Source organism: Ceratotherium simum, chromosome 8, assembly GCF_057802395.1.
Source record: "Ceratotherium simum simum isolate JZ-2026a chromosome 8, ASM5780239v1, whole genome shotgun sequence".
NCBI classification, from domain to species: domain Eukaryota; kingdom Metazoa; phylum Chordata; class Mammalia; order Perissodactyla; family Rhinocerotidae; genus Ceratotherium; species Ceratotherium simum.
Window position 1 is genome coordinate 2,247,146 of NC_141907.1, and position 19,111 is coordinate 2,266,256.

At 44.9% G+C, this 19,111-nt stretch overlaps 1 protein-coding gene across 6 annotated transcripts in view; it reads left to right on the plus strand.

Moving 5' to 3' along the window:
- The window catches only part of ADD1 (adducin 1), a 95,192-nt gene that overhangs the window by 69,705 nt on the left and 6,376 nt on the right, over positions 1–19,111 (plus strand). For 3 of the 6 annotated variants that reach the window (XM_014788836.2, XM_087434832.1, XM_087434831.1), the window contains exons 6-13: positions 446–595; positions 2,287–2,430; positions 2,540–2,638; positions 4,107–4,283; positions 8,297–8,641; positions 11,220–11,321; positions 11,592–11,681; positions 17,778–17,934. In XM_014788836.2, the coding sequence (XP_014644322.1) occupies positions 446–595; positions 2,287–2,430; positions 2,540–2,638; positions 4,107–4,283; positions 8,297–8,641; positions 11,220–11,321; positions 11,592–11,681; positions 17,778–17,934 (1,264 nt within the window). The remainder of the gene's footprint in view (positions 1–445; positions 596–2,286; positions 2,431–2,539; positions 2,639–4,106; positions 4,284–8,296; positions 8,642–11,219; positions 11,322–11,591; positions 11,682–17,777; positions 17,935–19,111) is intronic. The other 3 variants (XM_004432232.3, XM_087434834.1, XM_087434833.1) reach the window with 3 other exon arrangements.

The window sequence follows — 19,111 nt, forward strand, 5'->3', positions numbered from 1 at the left end:
GCGTCCTGTGTGTATAGGTCATATTAGATAATTAAACATTTTCTAATCCTGTTAGACATATAAAACCCAAAAACGAAGAAAAAGTCTTTGTTTTGTGTGATTAATTTTACTCAGAGAAAAACCTTTAAAGATTTTATTTATTCATGTTTTTCCCCCCAAAGCCCCAGTAGATAGTTGTATGTCGTAGGTTCACATCCTTCTAGTTGCTGTACGTGGGACTCGGCCTCGCGTTGGACAGAGAAGTGGTGCCTTGGGGCGCGCCCGGGATCCGAACCCGGGCCGCCAGCATCAGAGCGCACGCACTTAACCGCTAAGCCACGGAGCCGGCCCTCAGAGAAAAACCTTTAAAATTAGTGATTAACACTTTAAACTGGTTTAAATAATTTCTGGTTAGGGTAATTTGAAATCCTCTTGACATATTAATATTTCATTTTATTATTTTCAGGTTAAAATCAATCTACAAGGAGAAGTAGTAGATCGTGGGAGTACTAATCTAGGGGTAAACCAAGCTGGCTTCACATTACACTCTGCAATATATGCTGCACGCCCAGATGTGAAGTGTGTTGTGCATATTCACACACCAGCAGGGGCTGCGGTGAGTGTGCTGCCCTGGCAGTGACTGATGTTTTAAAGCTGGTTAGTGAGAGGTGCTTCACATTTCCTCTGAATTGCCCTCTCGTGTTGCAGCAAATCAATAAACCTAATTTTGTTGGATTAAAAAATTTTTTTTACTGTTTGATTTTCTTAAAAGAATATTTTTTTCTTTTAAGAGGGTCCATGTACTATCTGTTTTGAAAAACCTGTAATAAGTCTGAAAATAAAAATGTCCATTAGACTTAATTAGATAATCGTAGAGTGTTGAGGATGGAGGTCAGATTTCAGTGTATTGAAGACTGTTGGGAAGTGCAAAATGACAGCAGTAAGTAGAGACTTCTTGTTTTTGAAAAGGAATGGGCAAAGGAGGGAGGGCAAGATGGGATGGTAGGTGGACGATGCTCTGGGCTCAGGGAAGGATTAGTAGGCTGCAGCAGACTTGAGCACGCTGGTGGGCTGTGGGGAAGGAGCCAGGCATGAGAACTCCGGAGAGGCTGAGGCCTAGAGACAAGCCTGGCCAGCTTCCCCACAGATGTCCTGCTTGGAGCCACGGAACCCAGGCTGGATCATCATGACTGGGGAGAATAAGAAGAAGGGCAGTTGGAGGAAGAGGGCACAGACAGTGCAGGCTCTTAGGAGACCTGGTCTCAAGCCCAGAGCTTCCCAGGAGCCTGCCCACCCTGATCACCAAACCTGGGCCCTCCTGGTGCGAACAGGCCACCCTGACAAAGCCCCAGACCTCTCAGTATGAAAATAAACATTCCAATTGTTGGTACAGTCATGTGAAAGCGAAACACTCTAATTATCTAGAATTGGGTTTTTATCACCGATTTTATACTTTAATGACTTTGTGGGCTTATTTGTATGACAGAGGACCTCATTGGTTTAGTAATGCTGAATTTTAATCTGTCTTGATGTTTTAATGTCTTACGTTATTAGATTGTTTGGATGAATGTTAGATCTGGTTTCTTTTACTTTGAAGATGTGGTTCTTTTTTTTTTTTGCTGAGCAAGATTGGCCCTGCGCTAACATCCATGCCCATCTTCCTCTACTTTATGTGTGGGATGCTGCCACAGCATGGCTTGATGAACAGTGTGTAGATCCGTGCCCAGGATCCGAACCCGTGAACCCGTGGCCTCTGAAGCGGAGCATGCAGACTCAACTGCTACGCCACCGGGCTGGCCCCAACACTTAGATTTTTTACTTAAATAGATGTAGAGAAATTATACAGTGTAATTATCCTAAACTTTTATAAATTTGGTTTTATCTAATTTTCAGGTGTTTCACTCTCACTTACAACCTAAGATGAAAAGTACGCAAAAACCTGAAGAACCTCTCTTTGCGATGCGGGGACTCATTCAGAGGAAGCCATTGTCTTTCCTTGAGCTAGATCCAGGGTGTCATCTTATCATTAAGTCTGAGCTCACATAGTGTTTATAATCAGTGTGGGAGAAATCCAGAAAGATGTGGAATTTCTCCCAGCTTAGTGATAGCTTTGATTTTTAAGTGTAGATTGGTAGTAAGCCCCAGAAGTAAGGTTTATCTTAAGTTCGTAGGTTCATTTATTTCTGAGAAGAAAACAAAATAGAGTATGTTCCCCTTTTTTATTCTTTGAGGAAGGCATTTACCATGTCATCAGTCAACGTGTAAATCTTGATTTTCCTTCATTCATGGTGACCGCTTGTTTTCTAGGTCTCTGCGATGAAATGTGGCCTCTTGCCAATCTCCCCTGAGGCACTTTCCCTTGGAGAAGTGGCTTATCATGATTATCATGGGATTCTCATTGATGAGGAGGAAAAAGTTTTAATTCAGAAAAACTTGGGGCCTAAAAGCAAGGTCAGTAGGCATCTAATCTAGTATTTAAGTTATAGAGGGAAGAAGAAAAAAGTGAAGTGTGTCAGTGGTCTTGTTGAGCTCCATAGAGCTTTCATGTTTTCCCCGTCAGGTTCTTATTCTGCGGAATCATGGGCTCGTGTCCGTTGGAGAGAGCGTTGAAGAGGCTTTCTATTACATCCATAACCTTGTGGTTGCATGTGAGATCCAGGTCGGTGGTGGCCCTTCCATTCAGTCTGTGGTTTATTTAGGTGTTTGCAGTGTTTCCATAGATTTTTGTTACGTGTTTTGCAGGAATGAGTCTTTGAGCAATCTCTTTGCCAAAGATGAGCTCATAGATTTGGAAATTGACCAGGGAAGATGCCATTTCACTGATTTAAGTTGGCAAATGATTACTGGGCTTTTTATTTCTAATTTTTTAATTTTTCAAATATGTAAGTCACTACCATTTATGGAGTACTAGTGTGCGCCAGCTGTGGTATCAGGTGCTTTACGTATGTCATTACATGTTATTTCATTTGACCCTCGTGGCACTCCTGAAAAAGCAGGTGCAGAGAGGTAAAGACTTGCCCAAGGTGTCATGGCTGTGAGTACCACTTAAGCCAGGTCTGCTCGAGCCCAAGTTCATGCTCTCCCCACTGTTACCCTGACTTATGTCTGTGCAATAATGCAGTCCCCAGTCTCCTTCATACAATCTCGAAAGGTGCTTTGTCTTCCTATTTCTCTTCCAAGTATGAGTGCCCAATGTGTTTGTTCATGCTAAAGAAAAAGTTCTGACAGTAATGTTGTGATTAGTCTATCATCCTACATTTTTTATTCTTATACTCTGATGATTTGGTTTCTTTTGAAACTCACATTTCTCTTTAAGTGATCTCATAGTCATTCAGTTCTCTTGCTCTCTGTAAGGAACTCAAACTGTAGTGTTTGCTTGTTTTTTTTTTTTGGTTTAAACAACAGAAATTTATGTTCTCACAGTTGTGGAGGCTAGAAATCCAAAATCAAGGTATCAGCAGGGTTGGTTTCTTCTAAGGCCCGTGTCTTCACATGGCCTTCCCTCTACAGTTCTGTGTCCATATTTCCTCTTCTTATAAGGACACCAGTCATATTGTATTAGGGCCCACTCTAATGACTCATTTTAACTTATTTTCTTTTTTAAAGACTATCTCCAAATACAGTCACATTCTTAGGTACTAGAGGTTAGGACTTCAACATTTGAATTTTGAGGGATACATTTCAGCCCAAAACACCACATGCATTATCAGGATACAAAGCTTTTGGCTCTGTTTTTATAACCATGAGATTTTAGTAAGAAACTTAACTGGTCTGGTCTGCCTAAGTTTTCTTCCAGCTGTGACATATCATAATGTAGGTCAAAACTTATATAAATATAAATATCCCAGAAATTAACATGTGTAGAATTATTTATTAAAGTTATGTGTTCTGTGAGGATTGTTCATTCTTTTTTTTTTTTTTTTAATTTTCTGTTTATTGCAGTAACATTGGTTTATAACATTGTACAAATTTCAGGTGTTACATTATTATACTTCTATTTCTGCATAGATTACATCATGTTCACCACCCAAATACTAATTACAACCCATCACCACATACATGTGCCGAATTATCCCTTTCGCCCTCCTCCCTCCCCCCTTCCCCGTTGTTTGCTTGTTTTGGAAAAGGTTCGAACTCTGGCCAGTGCAGGAGGGCCCGACAACTTAGTCCTCCTGGATCCTGGGAAGTACAAAGCCAAATCCCGTTCCCCGGGGTCCCCAGCAGGGGAGGGCACCGGATTGCCTCCCAAGTGGCAGATTGGTGAGCAGGAGTTTGAAGCCCTCATGCGGATGCTTGATAATCTGGTAAGAATGTTGCCACCACTTGATGATAAAACTGTTCTTCTGAAAGCACAGTTGTTGATGTTTTCATAACGAGTGAAACAGTGTTGTGAAATTGCTGTCTTCGTGCAGTATCTGAATGCTTTCACCCTCAAAAATCATGAAGAAGCACCAGGGCAATTTAACTCCTGAGCTAAATCGTTATAAAATACAGAGTGAGGGTTTTTTGTCTTATTTTGTCTTATTTTATTTTGAAGATAATCGTGTTTGGATTACTTGTGGGGACAAGAGCACAGAGAACAGTCTACTCTGCAGGAGGCTGCTGGATAACTGACTCCTAGAGTTAGCAGAGTCAGCTCAGTGCCCATCGTCCCACAAGCAGGCCATTGAGGGGTGACTTTCTAGATCAGTCAGCCAAGTGTTTTGTTTTTTGTTTTAATAGTAAGCTCTAGCTATTTGGGGCCCGCTTACTGTGTTCCACAGCCATTTGCTGCTGGTTTACTGTGTGGGGATGTGGACCCCGGCATGGTACAGAGGCTGACTGTGGAGCTTTCAGCATCATAGGGATGTGATGATAATACTTATCAGGATGTGGTCTGTGTTAAGGGGTTTCAGTGAGGGATTTCATCCTTTTGCAAGGATCAAGGAGAAAACTATGTAGAAGATGGCACTTAGAAACGACCTCAAAGAATAGGTAGAATTGTGATAGGCTGAGTTGGGAGAAGGATGGCATCCGCTGCAGAGGTGCAAGCACAACCGAAGACACAGCAGTGGGGAGAACCAAATCCATCTTTGATTTTACCAGGTTCTTTAAGTATTCAGAACAAGGTCCTTAGGGTTGAAGCAACCACATTATAGGATGAACAGCTGTGTAATGGGACCCTTTTCAGGCTGCAGTGTGGGTGGGGTTCAATAAAGTACATCCTACTGCCACATGGGTTATTAGGTGGTGGAGATGTGAGGACCTGTCATGGGAGTGTGGGACAGAGAAGCCTTAGGAAGGCCTGGAGTCCTCTTGTGTTGCCGTGGATCTGCTGGGTGCTCTAGAGAGCAGCACCGGGGCCAGTGGGACACATTCCTACCTAATGTAAGAAAGTCCCTACTGTTGGACCAGGTCACAGATGGGATGAGTGGCTGCAGGAGGGAGGAAGTTTAACTTTCCTGAAGATTTTAGAACAAAAAGAATTCATGGGTCATCTAATTCAGGGTATGCTAAGTGTCCTTGGGCTAAGTGTCCACAGGAGTACATTCAGTGAGGGAGAAGTGAACAGAGAAGGAAGAATCTTCCATAACTTCTGAATTCATTTGCTCAGTAAAGATGGATTGCACTAACTGACTGTCTACTATTGAGCCTTTTGCCATGAACAGAACACAGTTCTTGCCTTCAAGGAGTTCATGACCTAGTCAGGGAAATGGACAAACAAGTCCCAGATGCAGCCAGCACCTGTGATCTGTGCCCTGACAGAGCATGCGAGCTGCAGGGGCAGAGATGGGGCATGGGCCAGGATTGGTCAAAGGAAGCAAGAAGAGGAACAAAGCTCACTAAGAAGATGGAAGAAGCAGTTGGAGTTAGGTAGCAGACCAGGATAGTGCAACCTCAGCAAAGTCACATCTGGAGGGGGTTTGAGAGTGGGGCAGTGGTGGCCCAGGTGTCAGCATCAGGAGTCAGCTTCCAGAGGTGCCTGGCAAGGGGAAGAGTGCTGGGGTGGCCCCAGTCTTAGAGCCCTTCTTCTCTCCTCCTGCAAATATTTTGATGTTTCACTGCTCTTTTACCTCAAAGTCAAGTGGGGAACAAGAGAGGAGAATAAGAATCAAGAACACCAGCCCACCACATCTTGTACACTCAGTATGTTCTGGAGAGTGGAGAGAGAAATCCCAATTAGGCAGTAACTCTAATTTTCTAAAGAAAAAAACCCACACCCTCTCAGGATAAAAACCTGTGAATTCCTGAGTGGTTTATCCTGAAGTCATGGAGGTTAGTCAAGAGTCTTGGCTCTCTAAGCAAGAGGAAACTTGAATTAATAATACCTGTATTTTTATGAAGATAGTCTTTTTTGTAGCTGAGTCGTTATCTTTTATTATTTCTCAACAAAGCACGTGCATAAATGGAAAAATTGCCAGTGCAGACATTTACCTATTTTCCTGAGGATAGTTATGGAAAACAACAACAGCAACTCCATTTAGGAATTATTAGCAAGTTTTTTTTTTTTTTTTTTTTTTTAAAGATTTTATTTATTTTATTTTTTCCCCCCAAAGCCCCAGCAGATAGTTGTATGTCATAGCTGCACATCCTTCTAGTTGCTGTATGTGGGACTCGGCCTCAGGATGGACGGAGTAGTGGTGCCTCGATGCGCACCCGGGATCCGAACCCGGGCCGCCAGCATTGCAGCGCGCGCACTTAACCACCAAGCCACAGGGCCGGCCTATTAGCAAGTTTTTAATGTATTAAAAGAATAATGGGTAATGAAGGTAGTCCCCCAGAGATGGGAAGCAGCCGGGGGGAGAGAGAATTCCTGAATTGAGGGGCATGTGAACGTTTCTAAAGTACCTGGGCAAGCAAGGCGCACGCACTGACTCATCTTTCATGATGAGCCCTGTGTAATCCTTTCAAATCTTAATTTTCCTGTCACTCATTGTGAAGGTGCTGTGAATGACTTAGTCCACATCTGAAACTGTGGGTCAGGAGTCCAGGCACAGCTGAGCTAGGTCCTCAGCTTAGGATCTCATAAGGCTTCATTCAGGGTATTGACCCAGCCTGGGTTCTCATCAGAAGGCTCAACTTGGGGAGGATCCACTTCTAAACTCGCAGGTTTTTCTTTCAGCTATAGGAGTCATGGCAGCTTACTTCTTCAGAGCCAGCAACAGACAGAGAGACTCTCTTAAGATGGGCGCTACACTCTTACGTAATATATCCCATTACCTTTGCCGAATTCCACTGGTTAGAAGCAAGTCACAGGTTCTGCCCACACTCCATGGAGGAGGGCAATACCGGAGGTGGGGACCATGGAGACCACCGTAAAGTCTGTCTGCCACACTCACCAAATGCTAAGCACTGGATAGGAGGGTTAAGTAAAGACACTCTCCTTGCCTTGGAAAAGCTGTCTGTGGGAGATGAACAAACAGGGTGGTCCAGCACAGTGGGCTTAGTGCTATTACAGAGGCATGAATTAGTGGGGCACGTGTTTTAAAGCATAGTAAATGGTCATGAGGCACAGTTGAAGGTTGAACTTGGACGTTGTTATATTCAAAGATAAAGTAATTTTGCCAAGAACTAGTTGTCGTGAGGTGTACTTGTTTGGTCTTCCCTAAAGATTATCACAGCTTAAACTTTGACTTAAAAGGTAAAAGAAATATTAAGTAGGTTGTACTGTAGCCAGCAGCAAGTAAGCCCTGGTTTTTAAATTTTAGCTTTTTGTTGAAATACAATGTATGAACAAGAGCGTGTACCTATTTAAGTATTCATTTTAGTAATTTTTAAAAACTGAACACACTGTGTAGCCAACACTCAGATCAAAAAACAATATCAGCGCCTCAGAGCCCCTCGTCCCCCTTTCACTCACTTAACCACATCCCAAGAGTGACCACTGTCCTATCTTGTAACAGCAAAGATTGGTTTTGCCTCTTTTTGTACTTTTTATAAATGGAATCACACAGTGTATTCTTTCCCATTTGGTTTGTTTTAGTTAGCAGCATATTTGTGAGATTCATCCTAATGTTGCACCTAGTAATAGAGTTTTTGTTCTTATTGTATCATATTCCATTATATGCATATACCACAGTTTATCCATTCTACTATTGATGGACTTCTGGGTCGTTTCTAATTTGGGGCTTTAGGAATAGTGCTGCTGTCAGCATTTTAGTACCTGTCTTTGGGTGAACATATTTGCATTTCTGTTGGGCACTTACCTGAGAGTGGAATTGCTGAGTTGTAGGTATGTGTATGTTCAGCTTTTGTAGATATTTCCACAGTTTTCCAAAGTGAAACTCTATTTTGAGATCTGGAATATTGACTGTCTTTCACTCTCTCTGGACTCTAGGGCTACAGAACTGGCTACCCTTACCGATACCCTGCTCTGAGAGAGAAATCTAAAAAATACAGCGATGTGGAGGTTCCTGCTAGTGTCACAGGTTACTCCTTTGCTAGTGACGGTGATGCGGGCACTGGCTCCCCTCTCAGACACAGTTTTCAGAAGCAGCAGCGAGAGAAGACAAGATGGCTGAACTCTGGCCGGGGCGACGATGCTTCTGAGGAAGGGCAGAATGGAAGCAGTCCCAAGGCGAAGACTAAGGTGTGGACGAACATTACACACGATCACGTGAAACCCTTGCTGCAGTCTCTCTCGTCCGGTGTCTGCGTGCCAAGCTGTATTACCAACTGCTTGGTCTGTGCCTACCTTACTGTTCATAGTTAGATGATGTAGAGCAAGTTGGGTAGTTGGGGCTTCGGAGGCTTTGGGAATCCAGCCCTTCTGACCCAGATTGAAAGCAAACCTTCCTCATTAACCTCCTTTAGCCAAAATCCACTTTATGCATCAGCTATAATTAAAGTAATATTGTCTGCTTGAAACTGCTTAAGATATAGTGTGCCTCTTCAGTAATTCTGTTACCTAACTCCATACATAGCAAAATACAAAATAACTTACATGTATTAACCTAAAAATAGGAGCTGTCATTGAATTCAAATTGTATTTAAGGAATCTTAACACTTCCTGCATGAAAAAGTAGTTCAGTTTTAACTTTCTTTTAGTGTTGTAAACTCCAGTGGTTTCATTAAGTCACTAAAGTCTGTTCTTTTAAAGTCTTAGTGTTTTCTTAAGCAGTTTTCCTTCGTGGCTCACGGGCATTTTCTCAGCTGACCCTCGCCCTCTCTTGTTAGCCTTGTTCCCTGCTTGCTGTCCCAAAGCCTCCGAACGCTCTCAGCCAGCTACCTTCTGCATGGACTGTTGCATGTGAGTAGACGGCCATAGTGGTGAGTCTTCTGACTCCTGCTGGGTGCGGCATGACCCAAGTGCAGCGCAGGCCATCGGCAGGCACCAGCGACAGACGCTGCGTGGCGTGCTCATTTCAGTAGTAACGCTGCCCTAAAAGATACTCTGCTGTCCTGGTGCTCAGACGTCCCTGTGAAGACTGGTCTTCACTACCCCTAACCTAGCCTTTGACAGTCCACTGGCTCCTGTGTTACAGAGTAGGAGAGGCCCCTGGAATGGAGTCTTTTGTGAGGAGACTGAGGCCGGGACGGATTCGCTCTGCATGACTGGTTCTGTAGGAGTTCAGATGAGATTAGGTTAGATATCCTAAAATAGTGGGCACTAAGTGAGCAAAGTGGGCTTTGTGTTCCCTTATAACAGTGCTTTTACTTTATAGACGTATATTTAAAAGAAAAAGTTCTGTCTCCCCCAGGCGGTTCTGGTGTTTTCCTGATGCACAGTTGGTGAGAGAGCCTCTGTGCTCCTAAGCAAACGTGTCATGTGGGCAGAGATTCTGCGTGAACATGGCTGGGCTCAGTGTCTGAGCTAGTCTCTCCTCTTTTCTTCTCCCTCCTGCCCTCCCTCTCTACCTTTCTTTCATTTCATTTGTTTAGTTTTTACTTATTTTGCTTGTTAAAGGGAGTGGGCCTGAAAAACAACTTTCTGCTGATGATACAAATACAAAGTGCTCAATTGCTGTGATGAATTCTTGCAAAGTATGTGTATAGCAGCAGCTCTAAAGCTTTATTTACTATTAGTTTGAAAAAAATATTAAATCACTTTAGGTATTTTAGTCAATGTATACTTTGAATGGGAAACCTTGTTCAGTATTTAAATTTGTTTCTTGTCGTTCTGGAGTAATCCAAATTCCATGCAGTGTTCCCAGGTTGGTATATTAATTTATAATAATTGTTCTTAAGTTTTCAAATGTGTTTAAGCTTCTGAGGTTGTTGTTTTAATGTTTTGACTAAAAATTATTTTTAATAAGAAGCTGGAGTTATTTTTATCTGAGAAGATAACCATCAGTGAGTATCTCACAGCTCCATGCCCATTCCACACTTTCCTTCACAGCGGCTAAGCATTTGACAGTTTTGTTGCTTTCTTTCAAGTCTTACGGTTTATGGCTATTTTATTGCCTCTTGAAAATATTTTGAAAGGCATAACATTTGCTCTCTAAGATGGGCTTGTTTTAATGTTCAGTGCCTATTCATGCCTAAGAATTAGAATTTGATTAAAAATCTCATATTTGATTGGAGATCCAAAAAAAAAAATGTGAAAGGCACAGTGTGCTCATGACGTGCGCTGATATCTAAAACCAGCCTTCTAATAAGAACTCATGAAGCGCTTCAAGTTTCTTTGGGATATTTTTGTAACACTCAAAAGTATTGAGTTATATAAAATATTCGACATCACCAAACTCTTCCACCAGGGAGCTACTATATAAGTGTTCATTCAGTGATTTTCTTGGGTTGAAATAACTACACAACAGTGCATTCTGATGCTATAGTTTATTTTAATGCAAAACTTTGGTGATGCCCACTCTTGCCTCACAGTAGAGTCTTCCCCGACATGGGGTAGCAACATCACACTGCTTCTCATGATCCTGTCATCTCACGCTTCCAGCTGGCTTTAGTGTTGATGACTCTCAGAGCGGTGAACCAATGTGCTCTGAAGGGTCCCCCACTGGCTAGTCCGCAGGAGTTACAGGGCATAGTTCTGTCGTCAGCCTGAGTCATGCCCTATTTTTCAACTGTGCTTTCTAAATGGCGCTTGCCGGTCAGTCACAACTCTGGCTTCCACCATTACTGGTTTCTGTTTGGGCATGCACTGTCCTGATCTGACTGCTGCAGTGACACAGGAGGTGTGGTCATTGGTTCATTCTCTGTGATGTTCAGTGCATGACCAGATGTGAGATAAGTTGGACAAATTGGATGCTGTGGTGTTACTTATTGTTATCACAATTCTGACTTTTCAACTGTTCTTGATGTTACAGTGGACTAAAGAGGATGGACATAGAACTTCCACCTCTGCTGTCCCTAACCTGTTTGTTCCATTGAACACTAACCCAAAAGAGGTCCAGGAGATGAGGAACAAGGTGCGTACTGACTGCCATCAGCACTCAGTGGAAATCTGTGTGTGGGAGAAGGCAGCAGTGGGTTGGGTGGGATGCTCACTGCTGCAGGGGCAGAGAGTGCTTGCTCTGGCAGAGGACTTCTGCTGCCACCACTACTGCAGCTGAGGTTGGCTCTTTACACTGCTTTTGCTGTTGTGCTAATAAAATATGATATGTGAGCAGCAGACAGTTTTGGACCACAGAGGCTTCTCTGTACTGTTGATGTGTGTTTCTCCTTCTTGCCGTCCTCAGATCCGAGAGCAGAACTTACAGGACATTAAGACGGCTGGCCCCCAGTCCCAGGTTTTGTCTGGTGTAGTGATGGACAGGAGCCTCATCCAGGTGAGAGCTCAGAATGTCTCTGTCTTTAGTGGGTGGTGGCTCTAATGACCATTTGCTCCAAAATTATTCTTAAGTTGGGAGAGAATGGCTCTAGGAGGTAAGTGTTCTAGGCAACAAATTAATCTTTGTTAAAAATCTTCATAAGAAATAACCCAGCCACTTTTCCTTGAGTTATAGACCAAGCATAAGCATGCCCAATGGCTGTGTCCTCCCTCCAGCCCTGCTTCATGTTAATGCATGCCTCTGTGAGGGCAGCACATATGCCACCTGCTTTGGGGCCTAGATTTGCCCCAGTTTTAGCGGTGTAATGTGTAAAATGCTAGAAGAGGGTGGGTTTAATGAACTTTTGTTCTTGTACATATTGCTGTCTGCAACAAAGTGCTGCTTGGGGAAAAGTGGTTGCAGAGGGTACCTGTAAATGTGGCCCACATTTACACGCATTTCTATAAAACAACTGTACCTCGTGGCACATTGAAGATAATTGTGTAAGTAGTTATCTCTGAAAATTAAGTTGCCACTTAGTGCTTTAAACACAAGTCTACAGGGTAGGTGATTGTTGTTGCATTTTCTGAATTTGGCCAGCTGTGGTCCTGATTCTGTGGTCCGTGTTTGCATGTGGCACCGCCATCACCCTGCATTCACTGTTGACGGCTGTCTCTGCTGCATGCTCTCAGCTGGCTCCGTCCTGTCCTCTTGGCTGATATTTCAAAGCTGGGCCTGGTGGGCTCTGATGACTCAGTTTACTGTTGCAGGACGCACCCCTCTCTGACTGTACGGAAACAATCGAAGGGCTCGAGCTTACAGAGCAGACCTTTAGTCCTGCTAAATCTCTCTCTTTTAGAAAGGTACTCACTGCCCTGTCCTTTACCTGCGCTGTTCTTCTACCTGCCCTGTCCCTTACCTATCTGCTCTTGCTAGGCATTGTCTTAGTTACTGAAGTAGCTTTAAATGGATCTCTAAATTATTTGTGAGACTGTACAGAAGGTTCTGTTCTGCCTACTCTATTCTTTAATTAAAACATTTGGTATGAGGTTATTTTTATAATTTTCAGTGTTCTATGTTGCTGAGAAATGGCCGATCTTAATGATGTGGTGCATTTCTGAAGTTCTGCATGTGACTTTGGTTAGTGCATGTTTTTGGGTTTTAGGAATTTGCCTTTTACAAGATGCCCATTGCAAAAGGCTCATGTGGGCAGACTGTGAGCCTTGGCGGCTCTCTCCTGTGCGACCTTCTATCTTCACTTGCTCAGCTCTGACTGTAAACGTAATGAATGTGGCAATTGGAGGTTGTATGATTGAAAGATGTCATTTCACAGCAATGGGAAATAAAACAAGACAGTGTTTGTTGTTGATGAAATGTATTTATTTTTACCTTTAAAAAAACCCTAGATAATTTTTTTAAATGTTGCAAGGGGAAAAAAGACTTAGGAAAATTTGAAACCCAAAATTATAATTCTTTTTTTTTTTTTTTTAAATATTTTATTTATTTTTTTACCCCAAAGCCCCAGTAGATAGTTGTACGTCATAGTTGCACATCCTTCTAGTTGCTGTATGTGGGACGTGACCTCAGCATGGCCAGAGAAGCGGTGCGTCGGTGCGCGCCCGGGATGCGAACCTGGGCTGCCAGCAGCGGAGCGCGCGCACTTAACCGCTAAGCCATGGGGCCAGCCCAAAAATTATAATTCTTTATGTACATGCATACCTAATGTGTACAATAGGTGGGAAATCTATCTGGCATAACTTGCCCAGATAGAAGGAAACCGTCTCTAAAGCATTCAGGCTGCTAGTGTGCAGAACTTGGTGCTGAGAGCAGAAAGTGGCTGACTGCCCGGTTTAGAGTCTTTGTTATGTTCACCCTGTGTCCAAAGGAAATTTTCAGGGTCTGTCTCCTTCAATTAATACACCTCCAGTGAGATATCATTTTAGTGATGTTCCAATTGCCAGAGAGAAGCAGATTTGTACCAAAGATTCTGTTATTCCTGTCTGGAATCCCTGCTAATAACATTTTTTGCATATTTATGTATTAATTTAATGGGTCTCGCTTTTCATCATCCTTAGAATGTACTTCCAGCTACCATTCTTGGAGGAACTTCTCAGAACAAGGGAGAAAGATGTATTCTTATCCGTGTCAGCTTGTTTTTCATGTTTTGGTACTTTGGGCTGTAAGCTGTTGTGATCTTATTAGTTCATAACTCTTTATCTCAGATGTGTGAAGATGTGTTGAGTCCATGAGCCCAGGGGACTTACCGTGCAGAGCCCCTGCATGGGTGCAGCCCTCTTGCTTTGTGGGCCAGAGCCAATTTGTACAGATTCATTGCTATGCAGTCTCTTTGGCATTATACTGCATTTAGTGCTTTCTTTTTGCATCTTGTTAGGGCTGTCTAGAAGGCAGACTGGTTAGTTGTATTAAAGGATGCTTTTTTTTTCCCCACTGAGGAAGATTCACCCTGAGCTAACATCTACTGCCAATCTTCCTCTTTTTTTATGTGAGCTGCCACCACACAGTATGGCCACTGACAGACGAGTGGTGTAGGTCTGCACCTGGGAACTGAACCTGGTCCGCTGAAGCAGAGCACGTGAAACTTAACCACTAGGCCACCGGGGCTGGCTCTCAAGGATGCTTTTTTGGCCAGTTCCTCATCCAGTCCTTGTCTTGTTTTTGCTTTGTGCAGCAGTGCTCAGACGTGTGTGTGCATCCCGGTCACCTGTGAATGCTTCATGAAGGGTAGACGTAGGGCTTCCCCCAGCCTGGCTGGGAAGTCAGAGTCTGTGCAAGTGGGATTCCTGGCGATTCCGGCATCCTCCCCACAGTCTGAACACCATGCTCTCTGTGAGTGATGTGTCCAGGTGGAGTTAGCAGAGGACACCACTCAGTGCTGAGCCCCATTGAGGAGATGTTGATGCCCCTGTCCATGGAGTCTCATTCCAGCTTTTGTTTTCTCCACCGCCCACTTGCTGATGCTCATATTTGCATGCTTGGTCTTTTTCCCACTGACTAAGCATATTTCATTTTTATGGTGAGAATGTGCTTTTACTTCACCAATGTCCTTGACTGGGACTGCTTCCACGTCCTTTTGTGTGGACCTCAAAACACAGATTGCATTGCTCCTTCTGGAAGACAGCACTGCTTGCTGGCAAGTTGAATTCCTCCTTGACCAGGTGAAAAGGACTGTGTTTGTTAAATGTCCTAAAAATGTCCTCTTCCCAATAAGGCAAGTGTATAGATACTTGCTTCCCATTTGAGAACCTGAGGAGTGGGTATTTGGGACTTAGGAAGTTGGGGCTTTTCTGGAAGGACTTGCCTTTGCTTCCATCTCTCCCTCACTGGTGATGGCCATTCACACAGGGCAAGTGTTGTCTTCTGACAGAAAAAGGGGCAGCGAGTCATCAGCCACACCCTGAAGCTCCAGTTCTAAAAAGAATACTAAGCCCAGCTGAACTTCAGCATTGTGTGTGCCAAAATGTAACCTGAAGTAATTTTGGCTGTCATTTAGATTTTATTATAAGTGAACTGAGTCAGAGAATAAGGTGTGAAAGTTTTCTCTGAAAGCTGTCCAGCGCAGGGAAGAACTCTGCTGTCCGATTTGTGCAGCGCAAGCGTCCCTGTTCTGTGTGCACCTGTGTGCAATCAGGGGCCTCGTCCTCCTGATTGCTTCCTCAGAAATGCAAGGGGGCCTGGGCTGCACCCTGCGGACTCACTCAGTGAACTTGGTGTTGAGCACCTGGTGTATGTGTGGCCCAGCACTGAGAAGGTAAATTCAAATCTGAGTAGGTTTTACAGCTGAAAACCTGATGCTCAGCGAGGTCAGATCACTAGTCCAGGTTTGCACAGCTTCAGAGATGGAGCTCTCATTCCGTGCAAGCTGCCTCAGTCAAGTGCAGAAGTAGTTATTGGGCATCTGTTTTGTGTAGAGCCCATGTTAGGTGACTAGAAGTGAGGGAAGCAGCAAGAGCCTCTGTGTGGCCTGCTGGAGGGAGCAGCCATTCCACATCCTGATTTCTCAACCCGGGTTGCTCCACGGGGTCTGGTTCCCTCCGTATCTCAAGCATTGCTGCCTCCTTCCCTCCAAAGTAACGGAGTTGCTCTGCCCTCGTCTGTTCAGAGCTGATGTTGAGGCTGAGGAATTTGGTAGAGGGAGCCCCCTGCCAGTGGAGGCAGGAACTGGCCGTGTCACACCTTGAGGACCTGGTGTCCTGGCGTGGGAAGAGCCTTGCTTGTCCAGAGTGTCTCTGTGGCAGTTGATTCTTGATATTTTATTCCTTTACTAATTTTGATTACACATTTTGTGTGTGTGTGTGTGAGGAAGATCAGCCCTGAGCTAACATCCATGCCATTCCTCCTCTTTTTGTTTGCTGAGGAAGACCGGCCCTGGGGTAACACCTGTGCCCATCTTCCTCCACTTTTATATGGGACACTGGCACAGCATGGCTTGACAAGCGGTGTGTTAGTGCACACCCAGGATCTGAACCCTGGACAGCCACAGCAGAGCACACGCACTTAACCGCTACGCCACCTAGCCGGCCCCATTTTGAACATTTGATTTAAATGAATTTAAACATTTCTCTCAAACCTCATATCACCTTCTCATTTTATTGGCAGGATGCAAATGCACCTAGCCAAGTTGCCATAGACTTATAGAATGTTAGTGTGCAGTGGGATCTTAGCCATCGTCAGCCCAATAGGCTCCTGTCAGGGATAGTAAAACTGAGGCCTGTGGACAAGAAGGGGCTTGTCTTGGACCACAGAGCTAACGAGTGGCAGATGAGGATTTGATTCCCTGCCTGGTGAGGCAAGGCTGCTTCTCAAGGAAAAGTCAGTTGACATTGGGTCAGGCCTGGTCTAAAACAGGGCTCCCCTTGACCATCTGGGTTATCTTGAATCTTGAAGCTCTCTGAGCAAAGGTTGCTGATTCCAGCAGGCCATTTCCTTCTCTCCCCTGGGGTCCGTCTGACTGATAATCAAGGAGTGCTCCAGACAATCCGTACCCACCTCACTGGACAGTGTTCACTCAGCCTTGGTTCCCCAGCCTCTGCCAGGGGAGCACTTGGCCCAGGTGAGCAGAATTTCCCCAGGATTTGCCTGGCTCTGTCTCTTGTGCACATTGTTAGGACGCTCTCTACCTCTGGTGTTCATCTCTTATGGAGGAGAGCGCTGAGGGACCAGGCTTGGCATCAAAATCATTTTGGATTCTCCTGTTTTCAGTTGTTTTTGGAAGCTCACGTTAAGTAATGGGCACGTGCGTGAGTTCTGGTTAACTTTCTCAGAAATGAACCCCAGAGCATTTGGGGGCCAACCAGGCTGAGCTGTGGGGCACAGAGCTATGCTAGGACAGGTGAGAGTGGGGTGGAATTCACACCCCCAAGGGCTACCTCCCTGCCTCCCTCCCTATGAGGCCTGCCTGCCTACTAAACCTGGCCTGCCGGGTCTGCATCCTCCTCGAAGGTTGGGAGGTTGGCCTCGTTTGTGAGCTGCCTCTTTGCTTGGCTTGCTTCTTGCTTATTTTCTTTTATACAAATTCTCACAGTTTTCCAAATTCCTCAGACAGATACTAGTGTTTTGTGACATTTTATCATCTCTCAGTGTGTTGGGGTGAATTCTAAGAGCTAGTTATAAACTAAACACGAAGTCAAAAGAACAGAACTTGTCTGTGCTCTTAGAATGGGAGCAAATCTCCGAACATACCTTACCTGAGTGTTGACCCATGACATTTTCTGATGTCATGAGGAGGGTCATTGACTTAAAAGTCCCCTCTTCCATCCCTGTCTGTCAGTGAGGAGATGGGATTCTCCTTGAGGTGCTCTGCGCTCTCGATCTGCACTTTGGTGCCTTTGCTTCTGAAACCTGCAGGGCTTTCCTAGAATTTCTTCTCCTGTCACATTCATTTTGTAGCATTGAAATCACATTTCTCTGTCTTCTACTCCTGAAGGCTACAGCTCAGCCTAAGCCTCAGGACCTAAGGCGATGCCCAGGCACATCTCAGGGATGTCTGTGTGCTCCTGGAGAGCCGCCCCGCCCTGCCTGCAGCCTTGCCTGGGAGGAGGGAGCATCCCCACGGGGCTGGGCTCCTGCAGAGCAGGCATCCATTTTTGTCCGCAGGGGGAGCTGGTGACAGCCTCCAAAGCCATCATTGAGAAGGAGTATCAGCCCCATGTCATCGTGAGCACCACGGGCCCCAACCCCTTCAACACGCTCACTGACCGGGAGCTGGAGGAGTACCGCAGGGAGGTGGAGCGGAAGCAGAAGGGCCCTGAAGGTGAGCGCTCCTGGGGTCCTGGGCGTGACGGGCAGGTTCAGCATGGCTGGTTCCAGAGGCGAAATAAAGCGCGCTGCAAGCTCCTCCGTACTCCAGGTGTTGACTGCAGAGCGCGATGAGAACAGTCACTTGCGTGAAAGACAAACCTTGTGTTTGGTTAAGACCAGAATGTTGGTCAGTACATGTTGCTTGCCTACTCATTTGGGCTAGTTCCTAAGGAATTAGAAGGTTAGAACACACTGGTGAATGGTCTGGGTAGGAGGAACCCACGAGTACATGTGTAAGAGAAGACGTCAGAGAGCTCCCGCTGACCACTCCCAGATATCCTGTGTGCTGTCATAAGACACGGTGGAGTGGCACCCCTCTGTCCTAAATGCCTCCACCAAAAGGAGGCCAGGCCTGAAGATACCCCTGGTCACCAGAAGCTGTTGTGAAGACGTGGGTGAGAGGGAAGAGAAGAGAAGGAGTAAATGAGCCTTTTGTGGCCTTGGCAGTACTCATGGGTGCACTCTGCCTCACGAGTTCCAGAGTGTGATGGGCGGTGCGCATTCTTCCAGCTGGATTGCTATCCACATTGAGTGATCAGGACATTCACAGCAGAACTCATTAATCTGGAATAGTTAGTGGGAAAGCCAGTCTGAATATTATTTTTACGAGACATTTAGCACTTTGACATATGTAGTACTTTTCTCATTTAACGTTTCACTGAGAAGAGGCCTTCCTTTGATTTGTATGATCTTATTAATACTTGCTAATTGTTTTTAAGCAGTTGCATTGTGCCACGCACCATGCTAAATGCTGTACACGCATGTAGTTCATCTAGTTCTCAAAATAACCTTGAGAGATGGGCCTGTTCCCATCAGTTAGAGCAGAGGAATCTGGGCTCAGAGAGATGAAGCAGGTACCCAAGAAGAAGGTTGTGCATGGCAGAGCTCAGATCTGGCCCAGAGTCTGTTTTCTGCACCACTGAGTGCTCAGTCTTCTCTCGCAGTCAGCTTGTGGCCTCTGCACATCTTCATCACAGTTGTATTCACAGCTTGGGGTCTTCTGACATACTCTCTTCCTCCATAAATTCTGAGGGTCCTCCTGGGGAGGCGTGATCACAGGCCTAGGGGCTAGCATGTTGACTGCTCTAGCACATTCCCAGACCATGTAAAGAGTGTGGCTGCGTGCTGGT